A 16,819-nucleotide genomic window follows, 5' to 3' on the forward strand; every position below is an offset into this window, starting at 1 on the left:
TCTGACAATTTACCCAACCCTAGTGAACAGCAAGCTGCTAATGAGGATCCATCCACGGGGTGTGAGACGAGTGACGACAGCATCCCACTTCCCATGCAAAAGGTGCAAGGTGACAGACCTCGCCTAGTGCGTACCGAGGCACTCGACGATCACGGTGGGACCACTGACGACTGCGGTGGCGGCGCACCGCTTCCACCCTCGATGGCTCGAGCCTCTCCACTGGTCGGTGCATTCCTGCATGTTCCGACTCCAGAAGTGCAGCTTCAGGGAATCTCGGCTGCCTCCAGTGAACCTGTTGGGACTCCGGATGGGGAGCATCGACGGAAGGCAGACCGGACTCCAGATGGGGAGCAGCCAAGCGCTGACTCTGATTCGCACACGCCAGACCTTGCTCCGGACGGGCGGTGTCGCGGCCTCGGTGATGGCACGCTCAGGGTGACGGCGGATGCCACGGCGACAGGGAATGGATCGCATGGCAGTCCCACTGGGTCGGCAGTGGCGACCAGCACCGGCGGTCCAAGACGGACACACCAATTCGTGCCATCGCCAGACGTTGATGCGAGCAACAATTCTCTCTCCAAGGCGACATGCTTCGACGTTTCTCTGCGGAGTCGCCCTTCCGGCACAGCAGGTGGCCGGAACCAGCGTGCACGGTCTCGGCCAACTTCCACATCTGGCACAGTCATCGCCTTGCATGATATTAGTGATGGTGCTACTTCGATGGCAACGACCCATCGGCTACAAGATGCCGTCCACCACAAACATAAAAAGAAAAAAGACTCCACCTTGTTCCTGGCATGCAGGGCGGATGGATTGGTGCGTAGGCGCAATCAGCGAGCTTTGCGCCGCCTTCCACGCTCGCAACTGAACCGTACGCACACGCCGGATCCTCCACTGGTTCCCAAGGATGACTTTGTGGAGATGCCATGGATCATGCCCCTTCCATCGCCACCAGAACCAAACCACAGCCAAGGCAACACTAACAAAGATGTTGAATGTCATATTTGCACGAATGAAAAACCAAGCACTGCACGGAGTACAACAAATGGAAAAGTAGAGACTTCGGCAACAGCATCACCTCCAACAGTCCAAGGTGAACCAGTGTGAACCCAAATCTCCACAGCTGAACCGGCTTGAGGACCAGCCTATTCTTGAGGCAGTCACCCATTAGACTGGACTTATAACGCTGTTCATACGTTCAAAAAGTCAAACACTTCTGTATTATAACCTGTTGTTGTTTATCGTTCCAGATATCGTCTGACCGGACCACTGTTCAAGTTGTTTTATTTCTCGCATTCATGTTTTGTTATGGTACAACCTTGTTAGTGTGACGCACCCGACATCGCCCCATGTAAATAGTTACGTCATATACACACGCTGTACACAACACACGCACACACTCTTAGATGCACTCACGACACGATTATATTTATAACCACGTAGGCACATATCTTTGTAAAAAGGGGGGATGTCATGATATTCAAACACACACATCATGATAGACACACCAACAGACAAATCAGAACACACACCACCACAACCAATCACAGAAAGATATAAAAGCACAAACACGACACCTGGTGGTCAGTATTAGCTGGAGAGGAGGACCAGGACAGACCTGCTACACGACACACTCAGGGAGACAGCACGTGCAGAGTATCCAGAACGAACTGTATTATAAGAGTTAAAATAAAATAGAGTTGTACCACATACAACTGTGTTGGCTCATCTGTGCACCAGAGCACCCAACACCACAACATCCACTCATAAACTCTAAACACCGGGACCTGTAAATAATCACCAGAATATGGCAGCTAGTGCAGTAATGAAGGAACGTGGCCCGCCTTCCCCGATGCTCTGTTGTGGCAGGAACGTAAGGGTGGATTGGCAATCCGATGGTTCATACCACACCGGGGAAAGATTCAGGCTATTTCTATTTTAGTTAAACCTCTGTAGTGAGGCTGATGATTTACAAGAGTCAGGTTAGGTGGATTGGCCATGATCAATGAATGGGGTTGCACTGAAAGGGCGGGGGGGTGGGCCTAGGTAGGGTTGGTGCAGACACGACAGATCGAATGGCCTCGCTCTGCACTGCAGGGATTGTAAGGATTATAAGAACTTGCCTATATCCACACTCCTGCCTTTTCCCCAAAAACCTGCAGATTTTTAAATCTTCAGATAATTATCCAATTCTCTTTGAAAGGAAGCAGGAGGAGGCTATGTCAGTTCTGCTGTCCAATCAGATCCTGGTTGACGTGTTGTGAGTTACACTGAGTAAGAGTAACATTATTGAATTAACTTTATTTACACCTCCCCAGCAGAGAGGGCAGCCCACCCCCCCCCGCCCCCAGCAGAGAGGGCAGCCCCCCCCCCCAGCAGAGAGGGCAGCCCACACCCCCCGCCCTTTCGTCGCAACTCCACGCGTCGGTCCTGGCCAATCCACTAATCCTGCACATCTTGGGACAGTGGGAGGAAACCGGAGCACACGGAGGAGACAAATGCTCAGCTCTTGAAATATATCACACTCCCCCTTTAAAATGATACACGTACATAATTTCCGAGAATGCTGTGTGACTAAACTCACAACAATACGAGAATTTATTTTTATTAAGGGGCAATTTTTGTGTTGTGAGGGTGAAACCCTCGCAGACACGGGGTGAATGTGAAAACTCCAGGGCCGGGATTGAACCCGGATCCTCGGTGCCGTGAGGCAGCAGTGCTAACCACTGCACCACCGTGCCGCCCCGACAATACTGGAGATTTAATAAGTTAGGTTGCTCAATGGTTTTTGCTATAACCACAGCAAAATATACATGGTTGAGATTACCAGTGTAAATTGCACATAAAATTAATTTTCCTTGACACTAGTGTGTCTTTATCAAAGCTATTGTCATTTGACAAAACATAATGACAAGAACAGCGTTTTTCTTCTTTTTTTCAAAATCTTTATTGTCACAAGTAGGCTTACATTAATACTGCAATGAAGTTACTGTGAAAATCCCCTAGTTCCTACACTCCGGCACCTATTCAGGTACACTGAGGGGGAATTCAGAATGTCCAAATTACCTAACAAGCACGTCTTTCGGAACTTGTGGGAGGAAACCGGAGCACCCGACGCAAACACAGGGAAAACGTACAGACTCCCCACAGAGAGTGACCCAAGCCGGAATCGAACCTGGGACCCTGGAGCTGTGAAGCAACAGTGCTAAACACTGTGCCAATGTACTCCCCTCCATACTGGAAATGAACCTTTCTGGCTTCTTTCTCTCTGTGCCTGGGTGTCCTCTTCCATTTCCATTAGCTTGATTCTGCTCTCTCAAAATCTGTGACTGTGTCCAACCTGAGCTTTGACTTTGACTAATAACTCCACTCCATGGTTGGGGCTGTGGTATTGATTGATTTGGTTTAATCAAACACCCTGGTTTACTTTGCGCTGCTCCTGAATACCAGCAAACTATCAGTCTCTTTCTCATAAGAGACAGACCTGATTTACACTCAGTTCATTTCTAAGTGTGAAATGTTCCTTCAGTGTATCTCCTGACCTGCGCAGAGTGAACCCAGTTCAGGGGTGAGCACAGGTTATACACCAGCACCTCGAAACACTGATACTTAGAGAGAGGGAAAGAGTGAGAGAGAGCGAAAGAGGGAGAGTGAGAGAGAGAGAGAGATTTTCACTTTGGACTGGAGGAGGCATTTGTCCTATAGCAGGTTTCTCATCCTCTCCCTTTGTCAAAATTTCTCTTTCACGCCAACGAACTACATAAAGGGCAGCACGGTAGCACAAGTGGATAGCACTGTGGCTTCACAGCGTCAGGGTCCCAGGTTTGATTCCCCGCTGGGTCACTGTCTGTGCGGAGTCTGCACATCCTCCCCGTGTGTGCGTGGGTTTCCTCCGGGTGCTCCGGTTTCCTCCCACAGTCCAAAGATGTGCAGGTTAGGTGGATTGGCCATGATAAATTGCCCTTAGTGACCAAAAAGGGCTAGGAGGGGTTATTGGGTTACGGGGATAGGGTGGAAGTGAGGGCTTAAGTGGGTGGCGCAGGCTGGATGGGCCAAATGGCCTCCTTCTGCACTGTATGTTCTATGACTCTGATGAATTCTCTCTCCAAATTTCATTCGTTACGTGAATGCACCAAGTCTCTTTCCGAAAACTCCAGTCACATACTTCCAATCACCGCAATGGGTTTTCACCAAGCCTGCCTCACGTTTACTTTGTCCAGCTTTTCTCTCACTTCACTGTATACATCAGGCTTAAGGAGACTAAACCTTGTCCTACAGGCTTGTTTAAACACCAACTTGTGAACTACGCAACTTGTTTTTGACCGCGGGGTTCTTCCTTAAGGGAACATAAAATTAGCCTGTGTTGAAGGGAAACATGGTAATAGCTGTCTCATTTGTCCCTCAGAAAATACGTCTGCAAAGACCTCTTCACAATCTGTATATTTCTTTCTGCAGTACCATTCGATGCTGGCTGATATGATGGTTCAGGATGTGTTTGACCCCATTCTTATTCAGAAATATTTCAATCTCTTCTGACCATTCTCTGACCCCAACATTTCTGACAAGGCGGAAATTGCAAACCAACTTCTCCAAAGCTCAATAGTTTTGTTATTTGTGGTATTGGGCATAGACTCAATATTGATCCATTTGCTATAGCTGTTGACCAGTGGCACAGTGATTAGTACTGCTGCCTCACAGAGCCAGAGTCCCGGGTTAAATTCTGGCCTTGGTTCTGGGTGGAGTCTGCACGTTCTCCCCGTGTGTGCGTGGGTTTTCTCCGGGTGCTCCGGTTTCCTCCCACAGTCCAAAGATGTGCAGGTTAGGTGGGTTACGGGGATAGGATGGGGGAGTCTGCACATCGGCGCAGATTCGATGGGTTGAATGGCTTCCTTATGTAGGGGTTCCATGAGGAACTCTTTCCCTTACACTTCAAAGAAATCAACATGTTCGTGTTCCCACAGTTTTCTTGTGTTTGACCATCGAATGGAAGGAACCCTTGATAGAATCATTCTGAGACACACTTCACAACTTTTCACCAACTCTTCAATAATGACTCTTAAACCCCATAAGACACAGACTTGATTTACACTCAGTTCATTTCTAAGTGTGAATTACTCCCTCAGTGTATCTCCTGACCTGCGCAGAGTGAACCCAGTTCAGGGGTGAGCACAGGTTATACACCAGCACCTCGAAACACTGATACTTAGAGAGAGGGAGAGAGTGAGAGAGAGCGAAAGAGAGAGAGTGAGAGAAAGCGAGGGAGAGAGAAAGAGAAAGAGAAAAAAGAAAGAGAGAGGGTGAATGAATAAGAATACAAGAGAAAATGTGAATACAAGAGAGAATGACAAAAGAATGAATGAAATAGACAATGAGAGAGAGAGGTAGAGAGAGAGAGAAAAAAGAATGAGAGTGAGGGAAAGTTAGGGGAAGAGTGCAGGCTGAGGATAGGATTGGGGCTCAGCTATGATGTCAGAAGATTGGATAGAATATAAAAAAACAGCAAAGAATGACCAAACGATTCATAAAGAAGGAAAAATTAGAGTATGAGGTAAAGCCAGCTGAAAATATAAAAACTGATGGTAAGATTAAAAAGAGTTAACTAAGTGAATGTTGGTTCTATGGGAAATGCATCTGGGGAATTAATAATGGAAGATAAGGAAATGGCAGATGAATTGAGTAGATCTTTTGTATCTGTCAGAGGATGCAAGCAACATCCTATAAATGGCTGTAAATCAAGAAATGGAAGGGAGGGAGGAACTCTGGAAAATTAGGGAAGTGGTATGGGTCAAATTGTTGGAGCGGTGGGCTGACAGGTCCCTGGGTCCGGTCCTGGTGGACTTCATCCTCGGACCTTAAAAGAAGCGGCTACTATGTAAGGGTCCTTCCTGTTAATTCCCTTATTTCCTCTTGCTTTTATTTTGCTGTTGCACTTTTGATCTATGGATGATTAATGGACCATTGACTTTAAGGCAAACAGCCCATATGAAGCCTGTACATTTAATTCAAACAGAATAATCCAGCAGGCTCTGCTGGTTTAAATTGGTGATCGCAGACTGGCCGGTATCAGTGAGGACTGTGTTTGATTGATTTGACTGGTGGCCAGCGAATTGGCCCAAAAGGCTGTGCTCTGCCCGGTAACAGGTGATGATTGAATATTATTCTACTGGAAGGCTTTATTCCACTGGGAGGCTTTTCAGAGTCCTGAGGTTCCAGTTTGGTTTCAGTTTCGATTGTGGCACCCTGATGAAAAGATGCAATTCACTCTCTCCAAAAAGATCCAGCTAATTATCTCCAAAGGGCCACTGTGAGGCTGACTCTCTCTCCAGCAAAGTCTGGGTGTTGCTCTCTTGAGACTGCCGAGGCCTGAAGTCAAACCATGAGCTAAAAGAAATGCCTGATGTGAAATAAAGTGTCTCGACAGAACGATCGAGGCCTGAATGCGAAGCTGGAGCCCAGTTTAATAAGAAATAAGGTGTCTCCAGAAAGCCTGCGGCCTTTGAGCACCGCTTTTTCAAAACTACAGCGCCCCTGAATGAATGACTCGACAAAGACCTTTGCTGATTGCAAACCAAAGACTGTAATCTGCAAGCTTACTGTGAAGAAAGCATGCTAAAGAACGACTACCTGAAGCAAAGACTCTAAACTTTTGACTTTGATCCTTATTATGTTGTGTGTGGATATGTGTGTGGGTAGGGGGTGGGACAGTTAAAGTGGGTGGTAAGTATTAGCTTGCCGTTAGCCATTTGTATTTACTGAATATTTTCTGATAATTCTTGGTATAAATAAACAGTATTTGTGTTTAAATTACAAACCTGATGAGTGGAATTATTAGGCAGCCAAGGGCCAAAGACTTTAGGTCTTTTTTGTAAGAATTAATAGCTAATTCACTTGTGTTGTGAATCCGAGGCATGTGGGGCAGGAATTGACCGTGCACTAGTCCAGGGTCATAACATAATTTGGGGGCTCGTCCAGGATCTTTGGAATGGTAGACGTCAAAGTTTAGTTTACAGTATAACCTAAAAAGAGGCACCAGGTTTGTAGTGATATAACAGGATTGCTCTGGAAGCTGCTAAGCATTTTCTTCTGCTGGAGGACCTGTCTCTGGTTTATTTAAAATAGCTTCGAAAAGACAAGCTGGTTGAATTGGTAGGCGAATTAGAAATAGAGGTGCCGGCTACGGGTGAGAAGGTGGAGGTAAGGTTGCTAAACAGTTAAATTCGAAAGGTACGTAAGATACAAGCCTGGGTGAATGCAACAATCAGTAGAATTGGTTAAAATCCCGTTACAGATGAACACTAGAAAATGCAGCAAAAAGAAAAAGAAATGGAGCTGAAGCAAAAAGAAACAGCAAAAGAAATAGAGATGGAAATGGAGAGGTTGGAATGAGAGAGAAAGAGAGCGAGGGGGGGGGAGAGAGAGAGAGAAATGAAAAAGAAAGAGAGAGCCTTCCTGCTAATTGGGCAGGCACGGGCTAAAGACTTAGGAAATTTTGATTTAAAAAAAAAATTTAGAGTACCTAATTCATTTTTTCCAATTAAGGGGCAATTTAGCATGGACAATCCACCTACCCTGCACATCTTTGGGTTGTGGGGGCGAAACCCACGCAGACACGGGGAGAATGAGCAAACTCCACACGGACAGTGACCCAGAGCCGGATCGAACCTGGAATCTCGGCGCCGTGAGGCAGCAGTGCTAGCCACTGTGCCACCGTGCTTCCCCGATTTAGGGCATTTTAATAAGAATTATAATAAGTATTATTTGTTAATTCACTTATGTTGGGACTCCGGGGCCTGTGGGGCTGGAATTGACCGTGAACTAGCCCAGGGCCCTGCAACAAGTGGTTTTAATTTCCCAAACTCCCTAGATTTAGAGAAGGTTCGATTAGATTGGAAGATAACAAATGTGACTCTATTATTCAAAAAGGGAGGGAGACAAAGTGGGAAGCGACAGGCCAGTTAGCTTAAAATTGATCATAGGGAATATGTTAGGTGTTATTATTAACAAAGTTATAGAACAAACAAAGAACAAAGAAATGTACAGCACAGGAACAGGCCCTTCGGCCCTCCAAGCCCGTGCCGACCATACTGCCCGACTAAACTACAATCTTCTACACTTCCTGGGTCCGTATCCTTCTATTCCCATCCTATTCATATATTTGTCAAGATGCCCCTTAAATGTCCCTATCGTCCCTGCCTCCACTACCTCCTCCGGTAGTGAGTTCCAGGCACCCACTACCCTCTGCGTAAAAAACTTGCCTCGTACATCTACTCTAAACTTTGCCCCTCTCACCTTAAACCTATGCCCCCTAGTAATTGACCCCTCTACCCTGGGGAAAAGCCTCTGACTATCCACTCTGTCTATGCCCCTCATAATTTTGTATACCTCTATCAGGTCGCCCCTCAACCTCCTTCGTTCCAGTGAGAACAAACCGAGTTTATTCAATCGCTCCTCATAGCTTATGCCCTCCATACCAGGCAACATTCTGGTAAATCTCTTCTGCACCCTCTCTAAAGCCTCCACATCCTTCTGGTAGTGTGGCGACCAGAATTGAACACTATACTCCAAGTGTGGCCTAACTAAGGTTCTATACAGCTGCAACATGACTTGCCAATTCTTATACTCAATGCCCCGGCCAATGAAGGCAAGCATGCCGTATGCCTTCTTGACTACCTTCTCCACCTGTGTAGCCCCTTTCAGTGATCTGTGGACCTGTACTCCTAGATCTCTTTGACTTTCAATACTCTTGAGGGTTCTACCATTCACTGTATATTCCCTACCTGCATTAGCCCTTCCAAAATGCATTACCTCACATTTGTCCAGGTTAAACTCCATCTGCCATCTCTCCGCCCAAGTCTCCAGACAATCTAAATCCTGCTGTATCCTCAGACAGTCCTCATCGCTATCCGCAATTCCACCAACCTTTGTGTCGTCTGCAAACTTACTAATCAGACCAGTTACATTTTCCTCCAAATCATTTATATATACTACAAAGAGCAAAGGTCCCAGCACTGATCCCTGTGGAACACCACTGGTCACAGCCCTCCAATTAGAAAAGCATCCCTCCATTGCTACCCTCTGCCTTCTATGGCCTAGCCAGTTCTGTATCCACCTTGCCAGTTCACCCCTGATCCCGTGTGACTTCACCTTTTGTACTAGTCTACCATGAGGGACCTTGTCAAAGGCCTTACTGAAGTCCATATAGACAACATCTACTGCCCTACCTGCATCAATCATCTTAGTGACCTCCTCGAAAAACTCTATCAAGTTAGTGAGACACGACCTCCCCTTCACAAAACCGTGCTGCCTCTCACTAATACGTCCATTTGCTTCCAAATGGGAGTAGATCCTGTCTCGAAGAATTCTCTCCAGTAATTTCCCTACCACTGAAGTAAGGCTCACCGGCCTGTAGTTCCCGGGATTATCCCTGCCACCCTTCTTAAACAGAGGAACAACATTGGCTATTCTCCAGTCCTCCGGGACATCCCCTGAAGACAGCGAGGATCCAAAGATTTCTGTCAAGGCCTCAGCAATTTCCTCTCCAGCCTCCTTCAGTATTCTGGGGTAGATCCCATCGGCCCTGGGGACTTATCTACCTTAATATTTTTTAAGACACCCAACACCTCGTCTTTTTGGATCACAATGTGACCCAGGCTATCTACACCCCCTTCTCCAGACTCAACATCTACCAATTCCTTCTCTTTGGTGAATACTGATGCAAAGTATTCATTTAGTACCTCGCCCATTTCCTCTGGCTCCACACATAGATTCCCTTGCCTATCCTTCAGTGGGCCAACCCTTTCCCTGGCTACCCTCTTGCTTTTTATGTAAGTGTAAAAAGCCTTGGGATTTTCCTTAACCCTATTTGCCAATGACTTTTCATGACCCCTTCTAGCCCTCCTGACTCCCTGCTTAAGTTCCTTCCTACTTTCCTTATATGCCACACAGGCTTCGTCTGTTCCCAGCCTTTTAGCCCTGACAAATGCCTCCTTTTTCTTTTTGACGAGGCCTACAATATCATTCGTCATCCAAGGTTATAGTAGGGCACTTGGCAAAACTAGGGAGAGCCAACATGATACTGTGAATGGGAAATCATTTTTAACTATGTTAATTGGTGTTCTTTGAAGAAATAACATGTGCTGTGAATAAAGGGGAACCGGTGGATGTACTGTCCTTGGAGTTTCAGAAGGTATTTGATAAGGTGCCACATCTAAGGTTATTGTGGAAAATAAAAGCTCACGGTATGGGGGCAACATAGTGGCATGGATTGAAGAGTGGCTGGCTGACAGGAAGCAGAGAGTAGGCATAAATGGATCTTTTTCTGGTTGGCAGGATGTAATGGGTGGTGCATGGCAGGGATCTGTGCCAAGACCTCAACTGTTTAAAATTTATATAAATTAATTGGATGAAGGGATTGACAGTATTGTTTCTAAATTTGTTGATGACACAAAGATAGATTGAATAGTAGATGTGGACAGAGCATAAGGAGGCTACAAAGGGATATCAATAAGTTAAGTGAGTGGGCAAAAAAATGGCAAATGGAGTGTAATGTGGGAAAATGTGAAATTGTTCATTTTGGGATGAAGAATAAGAAAGCTTATTATCGAAATGGTGCGAGATTGCAGGGGGATCTAGGAGTCCTGGTGCATGAATCACAAAAGCTTAATATGCTGGTACAGAAAACTATTCGGAAAGCTAATAGAACGTCAATAGTTATTGCGAGGGGAATTGATTCCAAAAGTAGGGAGATTATGCTTCAGTTGTACGGGGCACCCGAGACCACACCTGGAGCATTGCGTAGAGTAATGGGGCGGGATTCTCCGGTCGCCGACGTCAAAATCACATTCGCCGATTGGCTGGAGAATGTCTGATTCGGACCAAATCGGGGGCGGTGGCGTATTCGCGATGCTCCGCCCCCTTAAAAACAGCGTCGCTGCGCCACGTATTGACAGCCTCAGGACATTGCCTCAGGCCCGCCCCCCCGTATGATCCGCCCACGGCCGGCTGAGTTTCCCAATGCCCGGGGGTGGTCCGGGGCGCGTGAGCCGACCGACGGGGGGGGGGACTATTTCGCGGGCCGGGTCCGCGGGTGGTCTCCGCCATGTAGCACAGCACAGTCGCTGCAGGCCGCCGCCATGCGCATGCGCGGCCACGGATCCGGCAATTCTCCGGGGCGTATTGGCAGCGAGAGCCGGGTGCTCTGCGCTGCTGTCCTGCTGGCACCCAGCAACACGGGGAATCGGTGGCCGATTTGCCCATTATTTCTGCTGTAAAACACCACCGGTCCCACACCGGCGTGGTAGCCCCAGAATCAGAGAATCCAGCCCTTGGTCTCCTTGTCAAAGGAAGAATGTAAATGCGTTGGAAGCAGTTCAGAGGAAGTTTACTAAACTCATAGCTGGATTTGGTGGGTTGTCTTATGAGGAAAGGTCAGACAAGTTAGGTTGTGTCCGCAGGAGTTGTAAGAGGCAACTTGATTGAAACATACAAGATCCTGGGGTTGTCTTGACAGGGTTGATGTGGAGAGGATGTTTCCCCATGTGGGAGATACTGAGGCCACTGATTAAAGAGGAGTCGCTCATTCAAGACAGAGGTGAGGATAACTTTTTCTCTCAGAGGGTCGTGAGTCTCTGGAACTTCCTTGAAAGGCACCAGAAATAGTCTTTGAATTAAAAATAAATCAATGAAGTTTTTCCATTTTCACAAATAAAGCAACAAAACCACAGGATTGGTACAACAAAGCAAAAATGTCTCAAGGTACATCGATACAGAAGGGGACAGAAGAACAATACAGTTGGCTCAGTACAATCGCAAAATTCAACTTGGCGTCTCAGTACACATTAGCAGAGTGAAGAGAACAAGGCCATGAAACATGGTAAAATGGGGCACACCTACCCAGGGGTGATTGGACACGGCGACCACGGGAATTCAGGAGAAGATCTTGGCGCCATGTTCGGGCGTCTACCAGATCGTATCTCTCCCAACTCCAGTCACATCAGAGACACCAATAACGTGCTGCGATGCCCTCCTCTCAGATATCAGCAGCCCGCCTCTACCCTTGTGGGAGCCAATCACAGATCCTTTACCCCCAGAATAACAGAAATAAAAAATTGCAGAGAAAATTCACGAGAACACCAGTTCTAAAAGGATATTTTACATTAGACACTTGACGGAACAGAACCCCAAATTCAGCACCGTCCAGAACGATCACTATTCCGCATGCTTATACAGAGAGGACCACAAATATTCATACAATTGGTTCAGATTGTAGTCAGTGCGAATGAGTGCCTCCCAACAAACTAACCGAGACAGGAGAAAAAAGGAAAACTACCAGGAACAGTGTCAGGACGAAAGGGACAGACATGAGCCCATCGTTCCCTGGCCCATTCCCCTCAGCACAAGACAAAGATGAGAAAAAGCTGCCAATTCAAACCTTCCCCTGACTCTCAGGACACCCCGGCTCAGAAGGAACATCCCAAACATAAAGGTGGAACAGTATACCAACCACAGTACAGGACCCGGCTCAGTCCTGCACACTCTCGCACCTAGGGCATTGGGCAGTTTAGGCCGATACTCTCTCGAGTTTAGAAGAATGAGGGGAGATCTAATTGAGGTACACAAGATGATTAAAGGTATGGATAAGGTAGACGTGGAGCTGATGCTTCCCCTTGTGGGACAATCTAGAACGAGAGGTCACAGTTTTAGGATAAGGGGCAACAGATTTAAGACTGAGATGAGGAAAAGTTATTTCTCGCAAAGGGTGGTGAATCGGGAACTTGCTCCTCCAGAGTGTGGTGGACCCTTCGGGGTCTGCCGGCAGCGCACCCACGCCCACGGGTTTCCTGACGGTGTGAGGTGGCCACAAAGGGAAACTCATTGGCCGGCCGGCGGACGGGAGAATCCCGGTCTTAGTTTTATGCAGAGAGCCACAACGCTCACTCTCCCAAAGAGTGATGTGGAGATGCCGGCGTTGGACTGGGGTGAGCACAGTAAGAAGCCTTACAACACCAGGTTAAAGTCCAACAGGTTTGTTTCAAACACTAGCTTTCGGAGCGCTGCTCCTTCCTCAGGTGAATGGAGACGTACCAGATCATCGACATGGATACCACTATTACACATGAGAACACCACCCACCAGGTACGCGGTACATACTCGTGCGACTCGGCCAACGTTGTCTACCTCATACGCTGCAGGAAAGGATGTCCTGAAGCGTGGTACATTGGCGAGACCATGCAGACGCTGAGACAACGAATGAACGGACATCGCGCAACAATCACCAGGCAGGAATGTTCCCTTCCAGTCGGGGAACACTTCAGCAGTCAAGGGAATTCAGCCTCTGATCTCCGGGTAAGCGTTCTCCAAGGCGGCCTTCAGGACCCGCGACAACGCAGAATCGCCGAGCAGAAGCTTATAGCCAAGTTCCGCACACATGAGTGCGGCCTCAACCGGGACCTGGGATTCATGTCGCATTACATTCATCCCCCACCATCTAGCCTGGGCTTGCAAAATCCTACCAACGTCCTGGCTTGAGACATTTCACACCTCTTTAACCTGGGGTTTCCCCTCTCTCTGGATCTGTAAAGACTTAATTACCTGCAAATGCTCACATTCTAAGCATTGTTTTGCATCTTTGCATATGTAGACACTTTGTCTACATATATGTTTCTGGAACCTACCTCTTCATTCACCTGAGGAAGGAGCAGTGCTCCGAAAGCTAGTGACATCGAAACAAACCTGTTGGACTTTAACCTGATGTTGTAAGACTTCTTACTGTGCTCTCCCAAAGAGGCCACATTCTGAAGCAGCCTGAAGTCCACGCAGGTTCCTAGACTGGGATTCTCCGATGTACTCCTCTCTGCCACCACTGCCAGCGAGGACGGGGAATTTGGCGCTCAGACACATCGCCATTCCCTACGGCGGGAAGGAGAATCCCGCTGCTCCAGCCTCACAAACCTGAGATGTCTGTGCCCAACTAATCCTTGCCTCTTGAGCACCCCAGATTTTAATCACTCCCCTTTGGTGGCTGGATCTTCAGTTGCCTGGGCTCTGAACCCCGCACACCTCTCCGCCTCCCTGCCTCTCAAGCTCTTTCTCCTCCTGTAAGACGTTCCTTAAATCCGACCGATTTGACCCAAGCCTTTGGTCACCTGACCTAATATTGTGTTATGTTCCTTTATTTTTCCTTGTTCATTCCTCTGAAGCGTCGTAGTGAGGTTTTCCTGTGTCACTGCCTCCATAAATACAAGTTGTTGCTCGAAAGACCAGGGCCGGAAATCTCTGTCCGTTCAGGGCAGAGGCCGGGAGGGCTGACGCCCTGGTTCGATTTGAAAAAGGATATGAATGTTAAAAGGGAGATGTTACACCCAGTGTAGGACAACGTGCACAGGGGGGGGGGGAATAAGGTAACGGGACTTGATGTGAATTAAAAGATAGGCAACAGAGTTCAGAGAGGGTGTAAATGTGGGACACATTGGATTAGTCGTACCTAGAACCTGGAAAGGCTTGAATGAGGATGTCAGCAGTACATCAGCTTAAACCAGTGATACCCTTGATACTTACTGACCAAACCTCGCCACCAACAGTCCGACGAGCGCCGAGCCAACCATCCCTCCGACGGCAAACATCGAGACAGTAGCGGAGTACAGCAGCACCAAGCGATGGATGGTCAAGGACTGGTTGAATCGTTCCAGAATGGTGTCATTGTAGAAATCTTTAATATACTAGGAATAAATAATTAATGTGGTGACTTTCAAAAGGGAATTGGCAAAATGCTTCAAAAGAGCAAGAGGCTTGGACGAAATGGATAGTTATATCTCAGAGCTAGTATTAGCACGATGGGTGGAATGGCCTCTTTCTCAGCTCTATGTTTCTATGATTTGCTCCAATCAGCAGTTTCACACAGGAACTTCTCGAGTCGATTTGTTTGGACAATGCTCGTTGTCTGTCCCTGATGTTCCCAGTGTTTTTATTCCTAAACATCCCTGGGTAGAAATCCTGGAATTCCCTCCCCAGCAGCACTGTGGGTGCACCTACACCACAGGGACTGCAGCAGTTCAAGAAGGCAGCTCGCCACCACCTTCTTGAGGGCAATTAGGGATGGACAATAAATGCTGGTCTGACCAGAGACACCCACACCTCGCAACTTAAATTAAAAAAACATCAACATTGACTTCCGGGTGCGGCGATGACCAGCTAGGTCGCACGTTTCGGCACCTCCCGTTTGAACGGACTTTTGGGCTCTTATTGGGAGCCCCAATGGCAATTTTTGACGGCTAAACCCATTGTGCGGTGAAACAGAAGGGAATCCCCCCCGGATGTACATGGAGAAAGGAGATAATAGTGGCCGGATTGCAGAGGATCCTCTGGAGCAGCGGCAAGGAAGGGAAGCACGAAGCAAGATGGCGTCGGAGGGAGGCCGTTTGGTATGGGGCCCGGAACAGCAAGAGTTCCTTCGGAGATGTGTTGAGGAGCTAAAGAAGGAGGTGCTGGCCCCGATGCTGCAGGCGATTGAGGGGCTAAAGGAGGCGCAGAAGACCCAAGAATTGGAGCTTCGTGGCGTGAAGGCAAAGGCTGCCGAAAATGAGGACGAAATACAGGGCCTGGTGGTGAAGACGGAGACGCACGAGGCACTGCATAAGAGGTGTATGGAGAGGCTGGAAGCCCTGGAAAATAGCTTGAGGAGGAAGAACCTAAGAGTTTTGGGTCTTCCCGAAGGTGCAGAGGGAACGGACGTCGGTGCATATGTGAGCACGATGCTTCATTCCTTAATGGGACCGGAGGCCCCGACGGGCCCCTTGGAAGTGGAGGGAGCATATCGAGTCCTTGCGAGAAGACCGAAGGCGGGAGAAATACCTCGAGCTATAGTGGTGAGGCTTCACCGCTATAAAGACAGGGAGATGGTCCTGAGATGGGCGAAAAAGACACGGAGCTGCAGGTGGGAGAACGCGGTGATCCGCGTGTACCAGGATTGGAGTGCGGAGGTGGCGAGAAGGAGGGCGAGTTTCAATCGGGCCAAGGCGGTGCTCCATAGAAAGAAAGTTACATTTGGTATGCTGCAGCCGGCGAGACTGTGGGTTACACATCAAGGGAAACTGAGGTACCCTCAATAATGATGCTTAGAGATTAAACAGTAAAGAAGGCTTTATTAGGCTAATAACTATGCTACAGATTTGGACGAGAGCTGACTGCTATACAGACCATGAGGCAGGCCTTTATGTATGGCTCCCAGATGGGCGGAGCCAGAGGCGGAGTCCCCAGGGTTCCAAGCCTGGTCTTAAAGGGGACATCACCTTACATGATGATAAGGCCGTAACCGTTCATCGCATTCACCCCCTGTTTAAAAAGGAGTCCGGCGGGGGTGAAGTGCCATCATAGGTCCATCCGTCTCGGCGGCCGGATCGTCCTCCTCGATCTCCTCAGTTCAGGCGGTGGTGCGGCGGGCACGGACGTCCCGGTTGAGGGCACATCCGGGAGCACAGCGGTCGGAGCTTCGGTCCGGGTCGGGGCAGAGGAACTAGGCAGGGCCTGGGGTAGCGGAGCCAGCGCCGGCGGGGTGTGTAAAGTGGGGGCACAAGGTAGGAGCACGGTAGGAGCTCACCAACGGTTGGTAGGGCCGGAAGGGGGTGTGTTGTAGGGGGCGACGGGTCCTGCAGGGGAGCGGCATGGGAAGGGGCATCTGTGGTGGAGGATCCAGCAGGCGCCAGATCCTGGAGGGAAACCGTATCTTGCCTGCCGTCGGAGTACTCCACGTAGGCGTAACTGGGGTTGGCGTGGAGCAGTCGGACCTTTTCAACTAGGGGGTCCGTTTTATGGCTCCTCGCGT

General features: G+C 48.4%; 1 protein-coding gene across 1 annotated transcript in view; it reads right to left on the reverse strand.

Moving 5' to 3' along the window:
- The window catches only part of slc2a15b (solute carrier family 2 member 15b), a 179,183-nt gene that overhangs the window by 41,914 nt on the left and 120,450 nt on the right, over positions 1 to 16,819 (reverse strand). The window contains exon 3 of the mRNA XM_072479744.1: positions 14,557 to 14,717. Coding sequence (XP_072335845.1) covers positions 14,557 to 14,717 — 161 coding nt within the window. The remainder of the gene's footprint in view (positions 1 to 14,556; positions 14,718 to 16,819) is intronic.

The sequence above is a fragment of the Scyliorhinus torazame genome, chromosome 16, assembly GCF_047496885.1.
Source record: "Scyliorhinus torazame isolate Kashiwa2021f chromosome 16, sScyTor2.1, whole genome shotgun sequence".
In the NCBI taxonomy this organism is placed as follows: Eukaryota; Metazoa; Chordata; class Chondrichthyes; order Carcharhiniformes; family Scyliorhinidae; genus Scyliorhinus; species Scyliorhinus torazame.